Source organism: Pelophylax lessonae (genome assembly GCF_965119305.1).
Source record: "Pelophylax lessonae genome assembly, chromosome: 4".
In the NCBI taxonomy this organism is placed as follows: Eukaryota; Metazoa; Chordata; class Amphibia; order Anura; family Ranidae; genus Pelophylax; species Pelophylax lessonae.
This window is the reverse complement of record NC_138771.1, coordinates 123,791,857-123,815,876: the sequence shown is the minus strand read 5'-3', so window position 1 is coordinate 123,815,876 and position 24,020 is coordinate 123,791,857. Positions and strand designations below refer to the sequence as shown.

General features: G+C 47.0%; 1 protein-coding gene across 1 annotated transcript; it reads left to right on the top strand.

Annotated features, from left to right (window-relative positions):
- Window positions 1–5,520: 5,520 nt before the first annotated feature.
- Window positions 5,521–23,281, top strand: PPIB (peptidylprolyl isomerase B). The gene is made up of 5 exons (XM_082256540.1): window positions 5,521–5,748; window positions 16,078–16,191; window positions 18,977–19,070; window positions 21,524–21,708; window positions 22,853–23,281. The coding sequence occupies exons 1-5, from the start codon at window positions 5,614–5,616 to the stop codon at window positions 22,973–22,975; spliced, it is 651 nt and encodes a 216-aa protein (XP_082112666.1). The 5' UTR covers window positions 5,521–5,613; the 3' UTR covers window positions 22,976–23,281.
- Window positions 23,282–24,020: the final 739 nt, after the last annotated feature.

Here is a 24,020-nt window from a genome sequence, read left to right as displayed (position 1 = left end):
ACGGGTTCCCCTGGTGTTACCATGGACCCTGCTGCACATGTGTCACCACCTGATCCCCTCGAGGTGGCCGCAGGGCCCTCTGATTCTCCGCTCACCATTGATGCGCTTCTGCAATCCTGGAGTCATTTGTGTCCCGGGTGGAGGTGGCCTGTCAGGGACGGGGGGCTAAAAAGCGACCCCCGCCTACCCCTGTCTTGTCTGATGCCTCAGATTCTGATCCTGAGCCAGTCGCTGCTGCGGGTTCCTCCTCTGGGGCTGCTGTCTCGCGCCCCGTCTCCTCTGATAGTGAGGATGACCTCTCTGCCTCCGCCATAGCACAAGACGAGGCACTAGTGGACGCACTGATTGTGTCTGTCCGGGAGACCCTAAAACTGGAGGTTGCACCTGCGGATGCAGCTCATACGGAAGTTGCCTTTGGCACTCGCAAGCCCTCCAGGGTGGCGAAGGTGTTTCCCTTTCCCAAATGCTTTGACGATATCATTAAGAAGGAGTGGGTCCATCCAAAACGACCCCCAGGGATGCCCAAACGAATTGCTAGGCGCTACCCGTTTGAAGAGTCCCTCCTTAAAAAATGGACGGTGCCACCTTCGGTGGATCTGCTGGTTTCCTACCATTGCTCTGGTTTCACAGACGTTGACGGAATGGGCCAAGCTGTTACGCCATGATCTGGAGGGGAGAAGTCTCCCCCCTGCCGTGGCGGAGTTGCTGGAGCAAATGGTGCAGGGGCTACAGTTTGTTTGTGACGCCGCAGTGGACGCTGCTCCATTGCTGGGGCGTGTGTCGATCTCGACGGTGGTCCTCTGGTGCATGCTATGGTTGAAGTGCTGGTCGGAGGATCAGGCTTCCAAAAAAGCCTTGACTGATCTCCCTTTTCAGGGGGATCGCCTGTTTGGTGCTACCTTGGATGAGATTATCAAGGATCTCACTGGGGGCAAGAGCACCTTTCTACCACAGGCTAATAAGGGTAAGGAACCTCGTCGCAGACAGGGACCTTCCTTTTCAGCTCACAAGAATTTTTTACGCTCTTCCGGGGCGGGCGACGAGGCGAAGCCCTCCAAAGCCCCCCCCCCCTGGGGGGTTTCAAGAGACCCTAGTCTGGTAAGCAAAACTACGGTCCTTCCAGGCCTGAGGATAAGACCACTTCAGCCTGAAGGTGCGCCCCCACCCATATCAGGGGTGGGGGGGTGTCTTTGCCGGTTCCCGGACCCGTGGCTCTCCAGGATTCAAGACAAATGGGTTCACAAGGTCATACGGTCGGGATACAAGATCGAGTTTCGATCGCTTCCACCGGTGCGGTTCTTCCCTTCCAATATGCGACTGTCCCCGAATCGCCTAACGGCTCTGTTGGGGGCAGTGCAGGACTTGATGCAACAAGGAGTGGAGTCCATTCACACAGTGGTGGCCTCCCTGCATCAGGGGGATTTTCTGGCATCCATAGACATCAAGGATGCCTATCTTCATGTTCCCATTTACGCAGGACACCAGCGGTTTCTGCGCTTTGCTGTGGGAGAGGACCATTATCAGTTTGTGGCATTACCCTTTGGTCTCGCGTCTGCTCCCTGGGTTTTCACAAAGGTTTTGGCCCCAGTTCTAGTGCTGTTGCGGCTGCGGGGCATATTGGTCCTGGGCTACCTGGACGACCTCCTCCTTGGTACTGAGTCTCCGCAGGCTCAGTTTCATACGCGGACTCTCCAAAAGGAGATTCTTCTCAAATGGAACCGGAATCCCGATTCCCTGGACAATCTGATCCGGCGGAGCGAGCGGACCAGGGAGTCTCTGGCTGCTCAGGGGCTCTGGTCCCTGGAAGAATCCAGGTGGCCGATAAATGTGTTGGAACTGAGAGCGATCAGGTTTTGCCTGGTTCACTGGATCGAGCATCTTCGGGGGGCTACCCGGTTCGGATTCAGTCGGACAATGCCACGGCCGTGGCTTATGTCCATCACCAGGGGGGCACCAAGAGTGTTCTGGCGGCCGTAGAAGTGGCCGGCATTCTTCATTGGGCGGAACGGTTTGTTCCGGCTCTTTCTGCAGTTCACATTCCGGGCATGGAAAATTGACAGGCGGACATTCTCAGCCGTCAGACCTTGGATCAAGAGGAACGGTCTCTTCATCCAGAGGTGTTTCACCAGTTGTGCCTTCATTGGGGCACCCTGGACGTGGATCTGTTGGCATCTCGGCTCAACAGGAAGGTGCAGAGGTTTGCAGCCCGCTCCCGCAATCCTCGGGCGGACGCCGCAGACGCGCTGGTTGCTCCGTGGGGGCAGTATCAGCTGCTGTATGCCTTTCCTCCTTTCAAGTTGCTGTCGAATCTTCTTCGCAGGATAGAGGCGGAGGGAATTCAAGTCATCCTTGTGGCTCCGGACTGGCCTCGTCGGGCCTGGTACACCGACTTGGTAAGGCTGTTCGCGGACGCTCCTTGGCGACTTCCTCTCAGGGAGGATCTGCTGTCTCAGGGACCGATCTTCCATCCTGCTTTACGATCGCTGGCTTTGACGGCCTGGCTGTTGAGAGCCAGGTGCTGAAGGACAGGGGTTTGTCTTTTTCAGTTATTCCTACTCTAATTAAAGCGAGGAAAGCGACTTCCAGAAAGATCTATCATCGCACATGGAAGTCTTATATCGCGTGGTGTGAGTCCCTCGGGGTTCCTCCACGTTCTTACTCGGTGGCTCGGATATTGGCCTTCCTGCAACGGGGGGTTGAGCAGAAGCTGGCCTTAAGCACTATCAAGGGTCAGGTTTCACCATTGGCAATCTTCTTCCAGAGGCCACTGGCTACTCATTCTTTGGTGCAGAACTTCATCCTGATTCCTCCGGTGCGCACGCCCTTGCATCTTAATTTGGTGTTGTCGGTTTTCCAGAAACCTCCCTTTGAAAATATTAGGGAGATTCCCTTGCTTACCTTATCCCAGAAGGTGGCCTTTTTGGTGGCTATCACTTCTGCACGCAGGGTGTCGGAACTGGCTGCGTTGTCCTGTCGTTCCCCCTATCTGGTGGTTCATAGGGATAAGGTGGTTCTTCGTCCGAATCCATCCTTCCTAAGGTGGTTTCCGACTTTCACTTGAATGAGGATATTGTGTTATCTTCCCTGTGTCCTAAGCCCAGTCATCCTCGGGAGTTTGCATTGCACTCCTTGGATGTGGTTCGGGCGATCAGGGTGTACTTGGCTACTACTGACTCTTTTCGTAAGGCTGATTCACTTTTTGTGATCACGGATGGCCCTAGAAAGGGGTTGCCTGCGTCTGCCGCGACTATCTCCAGATGGATCAGACAGACGGTGGTGCAGGCTTATTCTATTAAGGGTCGGGTTCCTCCGTTCCCTGTTAAGGCGCACTCTACTCGGGCTCTTAGTGCTTCCTGGGCCTTCCGCCATCAGGCGTCGGTGCTTCAGGTTTGCAAGGCGGCTACCTGGCCGTCGGTTCATATCTTTACAAAATTTTATAAGGTTGATGTGCTGGCATCGGCGGATGCCTCTTTTGGCCGCAAGGTTTTGCAGGCCGCTGTTTGAGGGGACCTTTGGTCTACCTTGAGGGTTTTGTTTTTTCAGGTGGGTCTTATCTGCTTGGTTCAATGAGTCCTCTGTTCTTCTGGTTGGCTCTGTTTTGGCCTTCTGGATTGGATTTTATTTCTATTATCCCACCCCTCATTTATGGCACTGCTTTGGGACGTCCCTATGGATATCAAGATATCAGTCCTGCGTCTGTCAATGAGCGACAGAGAAAACTGGATTTTTGACTTACCGTAAAATCCTTTTCTCTTAAGCTCATTGACCGACGCAGTACCCGCTCCTCTATTTTGAGTTGGGTTGGTATGAGTCTCTGACACTGCTTTATTACATAACTGACATCCTATGCAGGGAGAGAGAGGATATACCCCCTGGGACTGCACATAGGTGTGGCCAGAACTTTTTTCCTGCCTAGTGTCCTACTCCTGTAGGGGGCAGTATAACCCTACGGATATCAAGATATCAGTCCTGCGTCTGTCAATGAGCTTAAGAGAAAAGGATTTTACGGTAAGTCAAAAATCCAGTTATTTACACCATAGTTTGTAGACGCTATAACTTTTGCGCAAACCAATAAAAATACGCTCATTGAGATTTTTTTTTGTCAAAGACATGTAGCTAGGTACATTTTGGCCAAAATATATGACATAAATTGAGTATATTGGATATTTTTAAAAAGACAAAGTTGAAAATTTAATTTTTTCTGCAGGTAGAAGGTGGCGATGGCCATCTTGGTACACCCCGAATATATAGACAAACAGACTATTTCAGTATATAAGGTGAGTTTACTGCTAAAATAAATGTAAAATTCAAGACTTGCGTGGGTGTAAGATGTCCGCCGCTGTTTCGTGTTCTGTCACATTAGGAAACCTATTGGAACGCATGGCGCAATAAGTTGTTTTTGTCTGAGTGTCACTTCTGGTTGCAGAATCTGATAGGTAGTGCTATTCTGATAGAACACCAGCAAGCAGCCATCCTTATTGTTGACATCTGAAGCCTGCTGGGCCTCTCTTGGGGATTAAGTGCAGCTGGCTACCCAGGATACGCCTCCCAATCTCACGCATGCGCATTGTATATAAAGCGTGGCTTTGGGAATAATGCGATGCCCGCTGACTCCTGGGATTGATGACGCTGCTATCCCAGCAGACAATGGGAAGCAGGAAATGTCGTATCTCGCCATGGCGAGGATGTACAGATATGTGGCGGTTTCCTTCAACAAAAGGTAGATGAAAAAAAAAAGATCCAAAAATTAATGGTTATGGGATTGGCAATAATTGCAGCCGCTGATGTATATTAGGGTGGAACTCTGCTGTAAGGAGAAGTGAAGTTCTCATTTATCAGGTCTCTGATTGGAGAAGAATGACAGTAGATTGTACAGCAGGGAGAAGGAATTCATGGCTGTGCGCCTCCGCTTATTGTTTATTATCATCGTGCTGCTTTAGAACACACAAACCTGGAACAATAAATCCGCTGAGAACATGAATACTTCTTTTAATTTTGCCGGCTTTATTACAGACACGCTCTAGGCTCCGCCTACCTCCCCGCCCCCTCTCTCCCGTCACTTCTATGTCCTCCTACTGGCTACTCATCCCCCCAGCGCCTCCCTATTGTGGGCAGGTCCGCTACAGCAGCTCCCTTCCCATAGGTTGACATGGCTGTCATGTCGGCCTGCTATTGGTCGTACTCACAAACCAATGCAAAAGTCGTAACGTGGCACAGGAGTCTAAGGGGGGGTTCATACAATGGTAAAGTCCGGTCTTCTAAACACCCGCTCCGTTTCTGGTGCTAATTCAGCATGTTATGAGGAGACGCCTATAAACACTGCAGGCTCATTACGGCGCACAGAACTCCCAATTATATGTTGTCTCAGAACCACACTACCGAAACGGATGGGTTCATTATTATGCGGAGGAGAGCTGACCTATGACTGATTACACGGACCCTGGTCTACTCCTGTCTGGTTATGGTTCAGTAAATGTGACACAGCCTAAACTCCCTCAGAGAATCTCCGCCCCTTTCCCCCCGTGCTTCTCACATTGGTCTCGCCCTCGTCGCGGTGACGTCACGTCTGCAGTCCCTCTTCTTCTCCCGGTGGTGGGCCGCTCGTCTCCTTTGATGCTGCGGTTGTTGGAGAGGAACATGAAGCTTCTATTCGCTGCCGCCCTTATCGCGGGCTCCGTCATCTTCCTTCTCTTCCCTAGTGCGTCCGAGGCCGATGAGAAGAAGAAGGGACCCAAGGTTACCGTCAAGGTAACGAGGAGCGCAGTGCTTAGGCGCACCCTACCCGCCCCCCCATGTGCTGTGTATGAGGGCCGCTTCTCCCTCCCTGACTGACCCCCCCCCCCCGTACTGTGTATGGGGGCCACTTCTTACCTGACTGCCCCCCCCTCAATACTGTGTATAGGAGCCGCTTCTCCCTCCCTGACTGCCCCCCCAGTACTGTGTATGGGGGCCGCTTCTCCCTCCCTGACTGCCCCCCCCCCCCAGTACTGTGTATGGGGGGCCACTTCTCTCTCCCTGACTTCCCCCCCCCCCCCCAGTACTGTGTATGGGGGCCGCTTCTCCCTCCCTGCTGACTGCCCCCCCAGTACTGTGTATGGGGGCCGCTTCTCCCTCCCTGACTGCCCCCCCCCCCCCCAGTACTGTGTATGGGGGTCACTTCACCCTCCCTTACTGCCCCCCCCCCCCCAGTACTGTGTATGGGGGCCACTTCTCTCTCACTGACTTCCCCCCCCCCCAGTACTGTGTATGGGGGTCGCTTCTCCCTCCCTGACTGCCCCCCCCCAGTACTGTGTATGGGGGCCGCTTCTCCCTCCCTGACTGCCCCCCCCCAGTACTGTGTATGGGGGTCACTTCACCCTCCCTGACTGCCCCCCCCCCAGTACTGTGTATGGGGGTCACTTCACCCTCCCTGACTGCCCCCCCCCCAGTACTGTGTATGGGGGCCGCTTCTCCCTCCCTGACTGCCCCCCCCAGTACTGTGTATGGGGGCCGCTTCTCCCTCCCTGACTGCCCCCCCCCCCAGTACTGTGTATGGGGGGCCACTTCTCTCTCCCTGACTTCCCCCCCCCCAGTACTGTGTATGGGGGCCGCTTCTCCCTCCCTGACTGCCCCCCCCCCCAGTACTGTGTATGGGGGTCACTTCACCCTCCCTTACTGCCCCCCCCCCAGTACTGTGTATGGGGGCCACTTCTCTCTCACTGACTTCCCCCCCCCCCCCAGTACTGTGTATGGGGGCCGCTTCTCCCTCCCTGACTGCCCCCCCCCCCCAGTACTGTGTATGGGGGTCGCTTCTCCCTCCCTGACTGCCCCCCCCCAGTACTGTGTATGGGGGTCGCTTCTCCCTCCCTGACTGCCCCCCCCCAGTACTGTGTATGGGGGTCGCTTCTCCCTCCCTGACTGCCCCCCCCCCCAGTACTGTGTATGGGGGCCGCTTCTCCCTCCCTGACTGACCCCCCCCCCGTACTGTGTATGGGGGCCACTTCTTACCTGACTGCCCCCCCCCCCCCCCCAATACTGTGTATAGGAGCCGCTTCTCCCTCCCTGACTGCCCCCCCCAGTACTGTGTATGGGGGCCGCTTCTCCCTCCCTGACTGCCCCCCCCCAGTACTGTGTATGGGGGCCGCTTCTCCCTCCCTGACTGCCCCCCCCCCCCAGTACTGTGTATGGGGGTCACTTCACCCTCCCTGACTGCCCCCCCCCCCCCAGTACTGTGTATGGGGGTCACTTCACCCTCCCTGACTGCCCCCCCCCCCAGTACTGTGTATGGGGGTCACTTCACCCTCCCTGACTGCCCCCCCCCCCAGTACTGTGTATGGGGGCCGCTTCTCCCTCCCTGACTGCCCCCCCAGTACTGTGTATGGGGGCCGCTTCTCCCTCCCTGACTGCCCCCCCCCCCCAGTACTGTGTATGGGGGCCGCTTCTCCCTCCCTGACTGCCCCCCCAGTACTGTGTATGGGGGCCGCTTCTCCCTCCCTGACTGCCCCCCCCCAGTACTGTGTATGGGGGTCACTTCACCCTCCCTTACTGCCCCCCCCCCCCCAGTACTGTGTATGGGGGGCCACTTCTCTCTCACTGACTTCCCCCCCCCCAGTACTGTGTATGGGGGCCGCTTCTCCCTCCCTGACTGCCCCCCCCCCCCCAGTACTGTTTATGGGGGTCGCTTCTCCCTCCCTGACTGCCCCCCCCCAGTACTGTGTATGGGGGTCGCTTCTCCCTCCCTGACTGCCCCCCCCCCAGTACTGTGTATGGGGGTCGCTTCTCCCTCCCTGACTGCCCCCCCCCCCCCAGTACTGTGTATGGGGGTCGCTTCTCCCTCCCTGACTGCCCCCCCCCAGTACTGTGTATGGGGGTCGCTTCTCCCTCCCTGACTGCCCCCCCCCAGTACTGTGTATGGGGGTCGCTTCTCCCTCCCTGACTGCCCCCCCCCCCAGTACTGTGTATGGGGGTCGCTTCTCCCTCCCTGACTGCCCCCCCCCCCCCAGTACTGTGTATGGGGGTCGCTTCTCCCTCCCTGACTGCCCCCCCAGTACTGTGTATGGGGGTCACTTCACCCTCCCTTACTGCCCCCCCCCCAGTACTGTGTATGGGGGCCACTTCTCTCTCCCTGACTTCCCCCTCCCAGTACTGTGTATGGGGGCCGCTTCTCCCTCCCTGACTGCCCCCCCCCGTACTGTGTATGAGGGCCGCTTCTCCCTCCCTGACTGACCCCCCCCCCCCCAATACTGTGTATGGGGGCCACTTCTCCCTCCCTGATTGCCCCCCCCCGTACTGTGTATGGGGGCCACTTCTCCCTCCCTGACTGCCCCCCCCCCCCCATACTGTGTATGAGGGCCGCTTCTCCCTCCCTGACTGACCCCCCCCCCAATACTGTGTATGGGGGCCACTTCTCCCTCCCTGATTGCCCCCCCCCGTACTGTGTATGGGGGCCACTTCTCCCTCCCTGACTGCCCCCCCCCCCGTACTGTGTATGGGGGCCACTTCTCCCTCCCTGACTGCCCCCCCCCCATACTGTGTATGAGGGCCGCTTCTCCCTCCCTGACTGACCCCCCCCCAATACTGTGTATGGGGGCCGCTTCTCTCTCCCTGACTGCCCCCCGTACTGTGTGAGGGCCGCTTCTCCCTCCCTGACTGCCCCCCCGGACTGTATGGGGGCAGCTTCTCATTACCAGACTGCCCCCCCACCCCTCCCCCCAACTGTGCTGTGTATAGGGGCCACTTCTCCCTACCTCCCCCCCCCCCCAGCTGTGCATGAGGGCCGCTTCTCCCTACCTGACTGCCCCCTCCGTACTGTGTATGCAGGCCGCTTCTCCTTACCTGACCCCCCAACTGTGCTGTGAATGGGGGCCGCTTCTCCTTCCCTGACTGACCCCCCCCCCCCCTAAATCTGTGCTGTGTATGGAGGGGCGTTGACTGACCCCTTTTATCGCTCCTCTTAGAGAAGGCCATGGATGGAGGATGGTGTGTTCACTGAGCAAAAGGTCACTGACCCCCTCATTGGGTGCCTATAGGGATCAGGAGACAATATGCAGTGTTTAGATAGACCGATCCTCCTCATTGGCTAAAAGAAGGCAGTTCTATCCTTTATCTCATTTTCAAATCTTACTGGACACAAAAAACAGTACATTTTAGTGTAGGGCAAGTTCAGTCTAGGAGTTAATGTGTAAAACTTTGTGAGCTGAGCCTGTTCTAAATGTATTTGCACATATTGGCATCTATTTATAAAAACAAAGTGCATAGCTATTTGGCAGAAATGTTTGTACTTTTCATGTAAACATAGGTTCATTCATAATGGCGACAGTAGAGTGATTGGGGAAAATTGCACATTGCGGCCAATAGAGGGCACCGAAGATATTCAGAAATTAATACATTTAAGTAAGAAGAGATTCAATGTAACAACTCTAGATATTTCTGCAAGGAATTAGTGAATTCGGATCCTGTAGTAGCAATGGTTACATTTATTTGCAAATTACCTCCAGCAGCATAAATAAAACACAACTTTCATTAGCGTATTTTTTTTTTTTTTTTATCTACCGCTGAACACCTCTGCATGTTAGCTAATGTGCCCATGCGGGTGTTGAAATCTGTATTTGCATGCTGTGTTCAGGGACGTGACAGAAAAAATTCCCCAAACGTGTTCCTGGGGAAACATGTTTGCGCTTTTAATGCATAAAAGCGTAAAATGCATGTAAATGCATTCTAGTGGCTGAAATAAATATTTTATCCAATAGAATGAGTTTCTGCACATAGTCTATATGGGCATAATGGCGCGCCAAAAAGTGCAGGCTTTTAACCTGTTTTTTTTTTTTTTTTTTCCTGCCAGGTCTACCTGACCAATCCTGCATGCATAGGTGTGCGTGCCTGAGGCCTTACCCATAACATTTGGTTAGCTGTTACAGAACGAGTGTCCATGTATTTTTGCTGGATGAATAGCTGTGCAAATGATTTTATAAATACACCTGAGCTACTTTAGCTGCCTACATTGTCATAAATCAGCTTGAGAGGTTTGAGATAATTCAGAAATTATTGACTGGCGCATTTAACACGCAGTTGACCTGCATTTCACCTGCTTCAAGGTTTACCATTCCCATAGGCCTATAATGGAACACAATACCCACTTGAAGTGAACAAAACTGTGGACCAAAGTCCTTGCATTGATTAGGAAACAAATTATTGTGTAATATAGGGCTGATCGATAGTCGATGTGATATCGACTATCGTTCTGCGGGCGTTGGCGATATTCACATCGCCGAAGACACGATATTTAGGCATTAGGCAGGGAGAAGTCGGGAGGAGGAGGACTCAGTGATTGCAGCCGACACATCCGTCCCACACGTTCAGCGGTGAGCAGCGCGGCGTGAGCAGCTGCACAGCTAACCAATCACGCGTGCCTGCACACCTGATTGGTTCGCTGTGCCGCTACTCACGGCGTGATTGGTTCGCTGTGCCGGTGAAGAAAACTAGCTGCAGGGTGGTGGGCTGCACGGAAGTCGAGTGAGTCACTGTATGGCTGTGTTCTTCTGCCGGCTCCTAGTCCTCCTACCACCTCCTGAGACACTGTGAATAATTCCACACTGACTGTCACTGAGTGAGTACAATACCATTATTAACCCTGGCCTGCCCTGTATCTGCAATTACAATCAGAAGGCTGTGGTGCTGCCTGCATGCCCTACTTCATGATTTCCATCCATTCCCAGCATCCTTCCCTACAGTAACATTAACCCTGGCTGTCCCAGACTCCCAGTGCAGTATATATACAATCAGAAGAAACGGGTCTCAATATCGCTATATATATATATATATATATATATATATATATATATATATAGTTGAAAACAAAATATTGCAATGTACTTTTTTTTCCAATATCGTGCAGCCCTAGTGTAATATAACGTTGAGGATTGCAAATAACAGCAATACAAAAATGATGACTCTATAGTGGTCCATAAAAAGTGTATCCATCTGCAGCTGAGAGGAACACCTGGGAATATAACCAGTCCCAATGCTCAGAACAAACCACAAAAGAATCTCTGTGGAGCGCTGGGGATGTGAGTATGTCCAGCCCAATCATAGTACATGTGCTCACACTTGCTGGCTGTTAGTAGGCTGCTTGTAATTCCACAGAATGGAAACATTCACCATGGATGAGATTTATTGCAAGTCAAATTGAACCACACTGTGGAGACAGGTTTGTTTCATCTCGCCCAGATCACTTCCTGCCTTCCATTCAGTGTTTGGGTTTCTGATATGTAGTCCTACGGTGATCATTGTTGAGGGTTATGGTTCATGAACAATTGTTTTTTTTGCTATACATTGCCTACAGCCGTTCAAAGCTTCTTTGGAGCTCTTATTTCAGTTTGACTTGGGGTCTTTTCACACTGTCCGCATCCGCCGGCAGACTCCGTTCTGCTCAGCGGGGATCGATCCGCTGATCCCCCCTGAGCAGGCGGATGGCAGCTCCATCTCCGCTCTGTGTGCGGAGATGGAGCTGTCAGATCCATGCTGTCCTCTATGGGGGAATCGGATGAGAACGAACCGCCTGTCCGTTCTCATCTGATCCGCTGGACGGATGGAAAATAGGGTTTCCATCCGTCCGGATTTCACGGACCGGATTGGATAGCAGCAGGTGTCAGCGGAGATGTCACCGCTGACATCCGCTGCCCAATAGGGATGCATGGAGGATCCGATCAGGTCCGCCTAAAAAACTGACAGGTGGATCTGATCGGATTGTTTGTGTGAAAGGACCCTTACAATAAATCGTTTATCATTATCCATGGTGGCTGTTTCCATTGTGTGGAACTACAAATAACATACTTGCATTGCATCCCTCAGTGCTCCACATAGAGGTTTTTGTTTGTTTCAAATAACAGCAATGTCTACTCATCTTCCTCAGAAAGTTGGCAGTCATTCCCTCAGTGATGGGCTCCTGGGGACTTAAATCTTTTTTATTTTCCTGTCTTTTGAAAGGTTTTAAACCTTTTTTGTCACTCTGATCTTGTTACAGGTAGTTTGCCACTGATTCTCAAGTGGTACCCCACAGATATGAGTGCTCTGTACAATAATTGGGCTGGGTATGTAAAATATTTTTCTACGAAGGTGGACAAATATATCAGCAGCCTAAAGCCTTGGTTTGCAGCCTGTTTGTCCAAGCCCCAACCTGTCCAAAATTCACATTGTGCATTCCAAGAATAAACAGATGGCCTTCACTCTATTCGGGTCTACAGGGATTCCCATCTTTTTAGGATCTAATGCTTGCAATATACTAAAAAATAAATGGTCCTTTAAAGATATTAGGGTCACTCAAATGAATAAAGGTATAAAAATTAAAAAAGCAACACCTTACGTGTGGCTAACTGAATATATTTTGAGGTGCAGGCTTTTGAAAACAATTGGGTCAGGAAATAACATGAAACCAATATTAATAATATTCAGGTAGTTAAGATAGTTTTGTTTTTTAAATAAATACATAATTTGTGTGAAGAAAAAAAATAAATAAATTGGGTTTCCCACTTTAGACAAGCTTCCATCTTTCATTACACTTTACACCTATCAACATAGAAGAAAATAGATTCAATTGCATTTTTAGCAGGCTCTTCTGCTAGGATGGATTGGATCAAAATTAACCTTTTGCATATTGAAATGATTTTAAACATTTTGATATCTGTAAACTCATACTGCATAGCAATGTGTTTGCATTGTACCCATAAAAGGTGAACCAATAAGGATCAGTCAAGGTTTTTGGTGCTGTCCATAATATCCCCTGCCATCTCCATGTACCATGAGTTGGTCCCCCAGTTAGTTTTTATAGTCAAAATATTCTCAAAGCCCCCGTTTTCCTGTAGTGTTGGGCTGGTGAATTCCAGTAATGAGATCTGATCTTCGGTTCCACATATGTATCCATAGTGGAAGCAGACAATTTATGGAATTTTTTTCTTCTTTTTCATGTTTTAAATTTAATTTACCTTTTGCCTACCCGGTGTTGTGTGATTCTGCACACGGAAGCAATTAAAAGTTGTTTTTCGTAAAAGATTGTGATTAGGTTTCCAGATTAAAGCTACTCCATGGGTTTGTAAAGTGCACTTGTGCCCAGACTATGGGCATTAAAGTATTTACACACCTAACTTGTAGTAAAAGGGCTTTAAAACAAGCCATCCCTGACCTTCCTAGCTGCATTTACTCGGGAGCCATTTATTCTTAAAGACCTGAGACACTCAAGTCAGGTCTTGGTCAGTTTTTAATATCCTACAAGTGCCTGCTGTTGGCTTACATTAGAGAGTTGGCAGGCTGACAAGTTTCTGTTGCTAGGAGCTGTGATTGAGTGTCATGGTGAGCTTTGGCGATTATTGTCTCCACAATGCCCATTGCTACAGGGGTGAATGAGGGTTTTGTTGCTTGTTCAGAATGTATAAATACTTTAATGTGCATTGTCCACTGTCCAGTACAGGTGTTTCCCAGGACCTCCCATCCACACACTGACCTCATCACATTTTAGACCTGAGATGCAGACACACTGCTGTGCTTGAGGCAGGTAGTGTTTACCGACCTTGGCACAGACAAATCCTACAGCTTAATGCTTGTGAATTTGCCAAGCAGGTTTATTACTTTTGTTGCTCAAACAGGGACAGATGTCCCGAGGGCATGTTATTGCCTTTAGAGGAGTGAAATAGTAGACAAACTATTCAATACTGCCAATCAGGTTTTCCTGATTGGCAGGAAATTGTGCTATGTTGCAGGATCTTCATAGTAGATATGTGCACACCTTAAGGCCCCTTTCACACAGGCGGACCGTTTAGATCAGCCTGTTCGTTTTTTTGGCGGTCCCCCCCATGCATCTCTATGGGGCATCGGATGTCAGCAGAGACTTCCGAATCCGTCAAATCTGGACGGATGGAAAATGGGGTTCAGCGGATCGGATGAGAACGGACCGACGGTCTGTTTCCATCCGATTTCCCCCATAGAGATTCATGGGGAACTGACAGCTGTGTCTCCGCACACAGCGTGGAGACACAGCTGTCATCCTCCTGCTCAGCAGGGGATCGGCGGATCGATCCCCTGCTGAGAAAAACTGAGTCTGTTTGACGGACTAAAAGTGGGAAAGGGCCCTAAATATGCAGCTATAATTCCTTATTAAATATGGTGGCTTTACCTCTTGTAGCCAGTAGCTATTTTACAGTTTTGATCTCAGGGCAACTCTGTCAGGTCATATTGACAAGTCTAATTTATCTTATCTGAATATCCTTTTATTGGGGCTGCAGAGTGAACAGTGGAGAAAACCACAAATCTGTATATTACATAAAATCAGTAAAATATGGTACGACAAGAAAGTCACATAAAATGATGCTGTAAAGTAGAACTAATGGCAGGTTTTTTTTCTTTTCGTTTTGGATAATGTAATGGAGGGTTGTATCCCCTGTCAGTTTTTATTTTGCCATTTGTTCCATTGGGGAGATTGACAACACTTGTCAACTAGTCTCCCATTAAAACATTTGCCTCTGTTCCTGTTCTGGTGATGACCCAAATTTGTGATTTTCATTGCCTCTGGAGAGGGTGTATTTCCTTCACAGGGGCATAGACCGCAGCAAAAACCTGACAGGTGATCTAATCCCTCTCCACTCTATCCCTTTCCTTTAGTCCTACTTAAAGGTAAAAAACTGTAACAGGCTCAATGTGTACTTACTGGTAATGCACCATAGGTTTGTATGGGTTTGGTTTGATATGTATTGTAAATGTTCCTCTGTGATCTGGAGTGTATTTAATAGAAAGGGGGAATACTGAAAAATCATATTCCCTGAGAGCCATGTTTGATGTGGCCAGCTGTGCTGCCCATGGGACACTGCACTCTCTAATTAGTAATGTCCCTCCCAGCATTTACCAAGTAGTAATGGGATGGGGATGTCTGGAAAACATCTAGAAGTATCACTGGTTGCCTGTTGTAAATGAAAAGGGAAGAGTCTGACCACATAATTTATCCCAACATCAGAAATATCACTGCTGAAGGAATTTATTGTTCTTTTATTTTAAAGTCTAGCTAAAGGCAAAACTTTTTTTTTTTTATTTTATTTCAGTTTTGGATAGAGGGATTAGAACACCTGTCAGTTTTTATTGCTGTGTGCCCTTGCCCTCTTATCTGTCCTGTTTACCATCATTTCATCGAATGTAAAACTTTCAGGAATTTCCTTAATTTGCAGGGTTCTCCTCTCACATCCTCCTTGGCTGTGGGAGAAGTGAAGGGAAATCTCCACAATGAGACAAATGATGAAAAAAACAAAAAACTGGTGGGTTATAACCCTCCCTTGCTCCGTCCAAAATGGGGGGGCAGTAGTTCTATAGTTCTATTTTTTTTTATATTCTGGCCTCAGAATGGTCTTATCAGCTTCAGCAGACTGTTCTGCAAAGACTCATTTAATCTTTCTTGAAAAAAAAAAAGCATTAATATTATCCGTCTTTTTTAGCCTGGAAAATACTGTATAAACTAGGTGTACCAGAATGTTATCTGATGGCATTTTATTTTCCTGGATTACAGAAGTGGCTTAATAACACAAATTCTAAACTGATCATTCCCCGTTATCAGCCTTGACATTTACATTTTGCCTGTAATTCAGTATTGTGCTTGCTGGCCACATGCCTTACTCTGCCCAAAATTACACGTATTAGAATCTGACACTCGTATGTATTTATCGAACAGTAAAGTGTTATCTTAAACTTAGCGATATTGTCAAGGAACAAAGGTCAAATAATATCCTACTATTATATTGGTTTTAGTATTCAACCTTGTGTTTGGAAAATGTTAATCTTCAATAATTTTGTGTTGTACTAAACTTTGGATTTGCTTAAATGTCAGGGGATAATGAAATTATATGATTAATATCCAGGCTCAGCGGTAATCCGTTCTGTGAATTAAACAATACATTAAAGATTAGAACTTTTTATCTTAATGTCAGTTTTTACCATTTGTGAAATCATAAACCATACTGCAGAGTAAACAAAGCATTCCAAATATCATTAAGCTTCTATGCCATTCATTATATTTCACATTAACTGCTCCACATCAATTGTTTTCTTGTCCTTTCCCCCTCACAGGTCTATTTTGATCTTAAGATTGGGGATGAAGAAATTGGAAGAGTAGTCATTGGCCTCTTTGGTAAAACTGTTCCCAAGACTGTTGAGAACTTTGTTGCACTGTCAACTGGGGAGGTAAGTTAATAACATTTCATGGTCCTTCTCACTTACTGATCCTTAGTAATCATGCAGCAATCTTCTCTCATTGTTCTGATTGTGCCTAATTGATACATGAGGGATGATTAGCTGCTGTGGGTTGTTAATCTTCATTGGGATCTGTTCATAAACTACTGAAAGCCAGAGTGTAAGCTGCAGTTCTTCTTTGAGATCTGTAGTCAGAGGTGTTAGCTCCTTGTCTTTACACACCATTCTGCTTCTTTTTGGGGGGTCAATTGCTTATTTTGCCCTTCTAGACCAGTGTTTCTCAGACTTTTTTCAGTCAAGTCACCCTTTAAGATTATGGACAGTCTCAAGGCACCCCATTCTAGAATGTAAAAAAACTATTCTAATAGCTTTACATAATGCAGCAATATCCACACAGAGGACACATGTTAAGAGGTGATTTATTCCAAGGCAAATACACTTTTGCACACTGGTACTGACTAGTATTCCAGTGTCTCTTTTTCCCTCAATTTCTCTCCATCAGTGTTAATTTCGTCAACTAAAACCGACTAAAACTTTTTCGTCTACTAAATTAACACAATTTTAGTCGACTAAAATACGACTGAAACTAAAACAATTCAGATGACTAAAATATGACTAAAACTAAAATGGCCTTTTAGTCAAGACTAACTAAAACTAAATCGAAATTTGCTGCCAAAATTAACACTGGTGCATGCTCAAAGCTTAATACCATAAATAATAACATATCCAATTTTTCACTCCAGGACCAGCAGTAGTATATAATGAGTTTGGAAATTGTAGAGAAATGCTTAAATAATGCATTACAAATTACATTTGAACTACACCCATTTGATTATAGATGACTAAAATGTAGGACGTTTTAGTCGACTAAAATGTACTGGAGTTTGTCGACTAAATACGACTAAAACTAAAACACTTGCAGAAGACTAAAATGGGACTAAAACTAAAATGCCATTTTAGTCCTAATACCTCGTACACACGTACCGTACCGATCGGCCGTCTTTTGTCCAGGGCTGTCCTGTCCGCTGAAAAGTGCAAAAGACTGCACACGAATTTTGTCCGCCGACTGCAGAAGTGATGTCATGTGATGGTTAACTTTCTGTGTTTTTTTTCTTCTCTGAGCATGCCCAGTCTTGCTAATCTGCTGTTTGTTGGCCGAATTCTGTACTGACTGAGGAACAATCGGCCGTTCTGGTGACGGCCAACAAAAATTTTAATGCCTGCACGACAGATTCTGTTCGGCCGAAAATGCGCTGTCGGAAGCATCATACTAACAAGCCTACAATCGGTCGTCGGTCAAATATTTACGGCCGACAATCGGTACGTGTGTACGGGGCTTTAGACTAAAACTAAATTGAAATTTGCTGCCAAAATTAACACTGCTCTCTATCACTTGGGTAATGTGACCCCAGTGCTGAGGGAGGGAGGCAGAGGAGGGTCAAACAAGGATTCTGTGGAGGCAAAAAACATCCTCCTTATTTACGAATAACATCCTTGGTTGTTAGGATGCTAGTGTGTAGTCGTACTGGTGCAGAATGAAAACCTGTGGCTTTGTCAAACTGAAAGGCAGGCTTGAGCCGCCACCTGGCTTGTATACATTTTTTGATATATTTTTAGGCATTTGGCCAAGCCACCCCTGAAGAAACCTCAAGGCACCCCGGTTGAAAGTCTATTCTAGACATCCCATTTTATCCTGGGCTGCCTTGAATGTGGTATAGTAAAACCAAAGTAAACTGGTTAAAAAGTATGTGCTGAAATTTAAAGTGGTTGTATACCCAGTGAAGTGATTAGCCCCAGGGGATACAGCGAAATGAAACCAATTATCCTACATAGATTGTACCTGTTTATCTGCAATCTTTTACTCTCTACAGCCATTTAAAGTCCGAAAATTATAAAGCTGGTCAGAGTTGTGAAAAAAGCGGATTGGAGGAAGTGGGCACCCCCCCCCCCCCCCTTCACATAGGAACAGAGCTGAGGATGTCAATCTGCTGGAGGTCCCTCCCCTGTTCTCTTGGTGTCAGGAAAAAAGTGGCTCATGCTGATAGCCAAGGAACAAGGGAGCAGACAGAAATTACTTAGTGCTCTTAATTGAGACAAGTACACCCTATAGAGGAATCTGCTTTGTTTATATTTCATGTCTGAGGTTTACGACCCCTTTAAGTCAGTTTGATGGTTTAGTAACTAGGCTATAGTGTGTATGCTCATAATCAATTTATTTGTGCATAGATCATCACTTGCCTAGACCTTTAGAGTAGTCATACAGCATTCAAACCCTTTCTGACAGATGACTAGAGTGATGCTTTGTTAGCCATGTTACAGTCTGTGTATTGTGAACAAACTATTACTTTTTGACATGCATGTAATCTTCATTTACTCTGATGCTTTCTAGGATGGCTTAAAAACACACTTATTTCATAAAGCCGTGCTGATGTATAACATGCTGATTTGCAGAGTACATTGAATTGTTCAGATCATTCATTACACACCCATTCTTGAGCCAGTGGGTTTGCAAGGGTTCATGTAGGTCCCCCTTACCCCCCTAATCCTGGTGTTGTAGGGTTAGTGCAAACCACTTATCCAGTGTGCTGTCCATTTCATGGTTGTATTTTTATTCCCGGTTACGTTATTCAATGTAAATTAGTTTTGCACTTACACTAATGCCAACAGTTTTACTAGCAAAGTTTTAAGGGTTATAAACTCAGTTGAACGTCCTTAAATGTAGACCTATTTTGCCTGAGATTTTAATAGTAAATCTGGTACTTTTTTCCTTTTTCAGAAAGGATTTGGTTACAAGGACAGCAAATTCCATCGTGTGATCAAAGACTTCATGATTCAGGGCGGAGATTTCACTAGAGGAGATGGTACAGGAGGTCAGTGTTGTCTACCATTCAATTTTTTTCATGCTTTCTTGATTGCTGAAACAGTTCAGCCTAATTACAGGGCAAAGTGTAAAGAAAGTGGGGTAACCAATAACCTACCTTTACTAACTTCACAAACGTTGCAGATGCTTACTCCCTCATGCATCATGCTTATTGACAGCACCGTTTCTGCAGTGACAGATCAGAGAAATGTGGTGTCCTTATCAGACCTTATTATTATTTATTTTTTAATTCAGTAGGACCCTTCCTGTCCCAGGCAGAGATGGCCAGCTAGTAAGGGGACACGATTGGAGCATGCTTGTTAGACATCCAGGCATTTTCAGAAGAAATACAAGGGAAGCCATCCACTTTTTTTCATGAGTCCCTTTAACCGGTTGCCGACCGCCGCACGACTATATACTGCGGAGGTCAGCCCCGGCCAGGCAGAGTGACGTATGGATACGTCACTCGTCTGTCACTGACTTGCGGGCGGGCGCGCGCCCGCCGTGGCTCTTTCACAGACAAGTCAGTGCGTGTGACCGGCGGACTCGATGTCCGCCGGTCACACTACGATCGCTCCTGTGAAGGGAGAAAGGCGCAGCGGCTTATGTAAACAAGCCGCCCGTCATTCTCCCTGTGTAAAAATGAAGATCAGACGGTTCTACTATGTAGAACCGTTGATCTTTGTTTTTACACCAATAGCCATGTCCCTGCACAGTTAGAAGCACGCCCCTAGGACACACTTAACACCTCCCTGTCCAATAAAGTTAACCCCTTCCCTGCCAGTGTCATTTTTGCAGAAACAGTGCATATATATATAGCACTGATTACTGCAGTAATGTCACTGGTACCCCCAAAAGTGTCAAAAATGTCAGTCAAGGGTCCGATCTGTCCGCCGCAATGTTGCAGTACCGAAAAGAAAATCGCAGATCGCCATTACGCGTTAAAAAAAAACACCAAAAATGACAAATCTTTCCCTTTGTTAGTAAACGCGATAACTTTTGCGCAAACCAATCAAAATACACTTTTTGCGATTTTTTTTTTTTTTTTTTATTTTTTTTTTTTTTACCAACATATGTAGCATAAAACAAATTGGCCGAAAATGTTAAATTTTGATTTTTACTTTTTTTTTTTTTTGGGAGAATTTCATATAAAAAAATGTGAAAAATATTGTTTTTGCAAAATTGACGCTCTTTTTTTGTTTATAGCGCATGATCAAAAAATCGCACAGGTGATCAAATACCACCAAAAGAAAGCTCTGTTTGTGGGGAAAAAAAGGATGTCAAATTCGTTTAGGTACAGCGTCGCACGACCGCGCAATTGTCCGTTAAAGTCACGCAGTAAAAAATTGCAAAAAACCCCCTGGTCTTTTAGCAGCCAAATCCTCCGGGGCTTAAGTGGTTAATGAGATGTGAGTCACTTGTCATGGAAGAACATGTCACACTAGTCAACCTGTCCCTAGTGAGAGGATGCATTAAGGTGAAAAACCTGTGCTGCAGCTCCCACCAGATCCCCATCTGAGCCTGATCTGATCCAGTGATGTGCATAAGCGTAGCGGCTCCAGCGGCTGTCTCTTTCCTCATTGGACAGATTGATAGCAGCAGGAGCCATTGGCTCCTGTTGCTGTCAATCATATCCAGTGACATGGGAGTGGGCGGCAGCTAAGTCCCACTGTCTGTGTCAATGGACACAGCAGCGGGACTGAGGAGCGAGCCCGCATGGGTGTCCCCATGGAAAGAAGCTTTCAGTGGGGCAACCGATGAGGAGGGGCCTGGAGCACCAGTGGGGCACCCCAGAAGAAGAGAATCGGGGTTGCTCTGTGCAAAAGCATTGTGCAGAGTAGGTCAGTTTAGGCATGTTTATTTAAGAGTGTTTACAATCTGTTAAGTTGCTGTTCCGTCACTACTTCCTTGAAGATTCCGGCCAGTGAGGAATGCGATGCCTGAGGACCTACACCTCAGTAATTCTGCTCCTGGTGAGGTACTGCGGAGACATGGTTCAGGGTTACGCGAGCAGAAAGGAATCCTGTTCAGAGAAAAATGTGGTATAACATTATGGAAATACACAAATACTAATTGCCTGGCAGTCTCTGCCTTCACTACTTTGTTTTACTCTCAACTCAGAGCTCCTTATCTGTATATTCCTTTCATGCCAGTGACTGAATACTGAAGCCTAATCAGATTATTTCAAGATAATGAGACCCCATATTCTCTCTAAATTTTAAACCCATTCAATAGTCAGCATATTTTTAGTAGACTGAAATATTCTGCTGCTGGTTAGATGTCAACAAATATTTCCCTCAGTAGCAAAATTGTAATAGCTATGGTGGGCCTGCAAGGCGCAAGTAAAATATCACAATTTGTAATCAACACTGATATATTGTCTGCCATTTCCAGCAATGCTTACAGCATACTCATTCCTCATAAACACATGGAAAAGGTTATAAGAATGCCTTTCTCATCTAGGTAAAAGCATCTATGGGGACAGGTTCCCTGATGAAAACTTCAAGCTCAAGCACTATGGTCCTTACTGGGTGAGCATGGCAAATGCTGGCAAGGACACAAATGGATCTCAGTTTTTTATCACCACAGTGAAGACGACTTGGCTGGATGGAAAGCATGTGGTGTTTGGTAAAGTGATAGAAGGAGAGGTAAGAATTTCCAGTCCTATTTGTACATTGATTTGAAACTGTTCTTGTAGAACAACCGATTTAGACGTAATTGTATTTTAACTACGTCATCCTGAGGATTGATCTGTCAGACATCTGAACAGGAGATTTACACTCGATAAAATTCTGTAAATCTATACCACAGCTGCTGGCATTTTTCACCCTCTGGAAGACCAAATAATGGCTGTAAAAACTATCTTTTTAGAAGTAAATGGGCAGAATCCTATAGCTTAATTACCTCACATGTATAAAACTTGTGGATTTTAACACTACTGCCATTTCAGGATGTTTTTATGCTCTTGGGCTGCAGTGCCAGTCTTTCACTTGATCCATGGTTTCATTAAAATTATGAACCAAGGAAATGTGTGTGAGCTGCTCAGGCTGTGTAGGAATATACTCCTGTGATGACTGGGAAGGGAGCTGGAATAATACTCCTGTGCTGTCTGGGAAGGGAGCCTCCCCTTTCTCACATGGGGGAAATGTTCTCTTTAAGCCTTTCAAATGTCATTGGTAGCAAAAGGGTTTGTCCATTATCTATTAGTGTTTCTCAACTCCAGTCCTCAGGGCACACTAACAGGCCAGGTTTGCAAGAAAACTGAAATACATCCAGGTGATCTCATTTGCTGCTCAGTGATTGCAGGTGTCTAGTCTGCATCTCCCCAAGGTAATAATTAAAATTTTGCCTGTTAGTGTGCCCTGAGGACTGGAGTTGAGAAACACTGATCTATTACATGTACTTGTATACCGCCATCCATTTATGCAGCGCTTTACATGTACATTTCTGCCCTTGTCCTCAAGGAGCTTACAATCTAAGGTCCCTCAATCACATTTATTTATCCACATACTAGGGCCAAATTTAGACCAGATCCAATTTAACCAACTGGGGAACCCGCTCAGGGAGAACATGCAAACTCCATGCAGGTAGTGTTGTGGTTGGTGCTGCTTGGCAGCAGTGCTAACCACTTGGCCACTGTGCTGCTTCAAAATATTGTTTCTGTATTTATAGTTGATGCTCAATTTTGTTTCTATGTTTGAATGTATGTAATCTGATTGGCTGATTTTTCCAATGCGTTTTTTTTTTTTTTTTTTTTTTTTTTTACTTATGGGATTTTTTCTTCTCCTATAGGATGTGGTTAGAAAAGTCGAATCCACAAAGACAGATTCCCGAGACAAGCCTCTGAAAGACGTGGTCATTGTAGACTGTGGTAAAATTGAGGTAGAGAAGCCATTTGGAATTGCCAAAGAGTAATAGGAGAGCCCACCAGGTCAGAAAATGCTCTTCCATCACTGGATCTGCCTGAGCTTGAAGATCTTTTTACCAGTTGCCTTTGTTCAGTGACTGGCATTCAGCTGTTTACCACCTAACCAGTACTGTGTATGCAGCACTGGACTAATCTGAAAGTGACCAAGACAAGTGACGGTCTAACATCAATTATTGTAACACCATAAATTGACTTTTACATTCCACACACTAAATGTTCAAAGTTTTTAAATTGGGAATGAGAAAAGACAGTGACTATGTAAAATTAATTGGAATAAAACGGTTTCTATAAAATGTATGGGGTTGAATTCTTTTATTTTAAATCCATGCACGTTTGAATATCCTTTTACTTGCAGCAGTTATTTATTCTACTAATGAGGAGCAGGTGAAAAAGATGTTTCTGGAGGCAGAGGAAGAGCTGTTTTGAGTTACCAAAGGAGAGGAGCCACTGGGCAAACAGTGCTGGCTGCTATGAGGAGACAGCATTTCAGGCTGCAGCGGTCTGCTGCCATTTGTGTTGGGACTGTGACTGCTAAAAGGGGCTTTGTGCTGTGAGGAGCTGCAACTACTGACAAATTAACACCAATAAATAAAAGTAGCCACATTAATGCTTGTAAAATATCAGGACTACTGTAAGGGACTGTTGCAGATTAATACCAGTAAAAAAAAAAATAAATCCATTATTTGCAGTAAAACATGAAGGCTACTCGGAGGGTCTGGGGCTACACAAGAGACCAGAAAGGGTAGCACATCACAGGACTGTGATGGAGATGGTAAATGCAAGGGCAGCCATATGGGAGAGTGTATGCAGCTGCAGGATCACAGAATCTGGTGGCACAGGCACATTGCAGGACTAAAGCCCGTACACACGCGTCGAAAATTGGCTGGGAATTTTCGTCCGACGAACGATCTGCCGATTTTCGGCTTGTTAGTATGATGCTTCCGACAAACGACTCCGACTTTTCGGCCGAAAAAAATCTGGTGTGCAGGCTATAAAATTTTTGTTGGCTGTCAACACAACGGCCGATTTTCG

Excerpts from the sequence above, each read along its gene's own strand:
- PPIB (XM_082256540.1), top strand. The coding sequence starts at position 5,614 with ATGCTGCGGTTGTTGGAGAGGAACATGAAGCTTCTATTCGCTGCCGCC. Across the intron at positions 5,749-16,077 it reads GACCCAAGGTTACCGTCAAG|GTCTATTTTGATCTTAAGAT; the intron begins GTAACGAGGAGC and ends TCCCCCTCACAG. Across the intron at positions 21,709-22,852 it reads GTAAAGTGATAGAAGGAGAG|GATGTGGTTAGAAAAGTCGA; the intron begins GTAAGAATTTCC and ends CTTCTCCTATAG.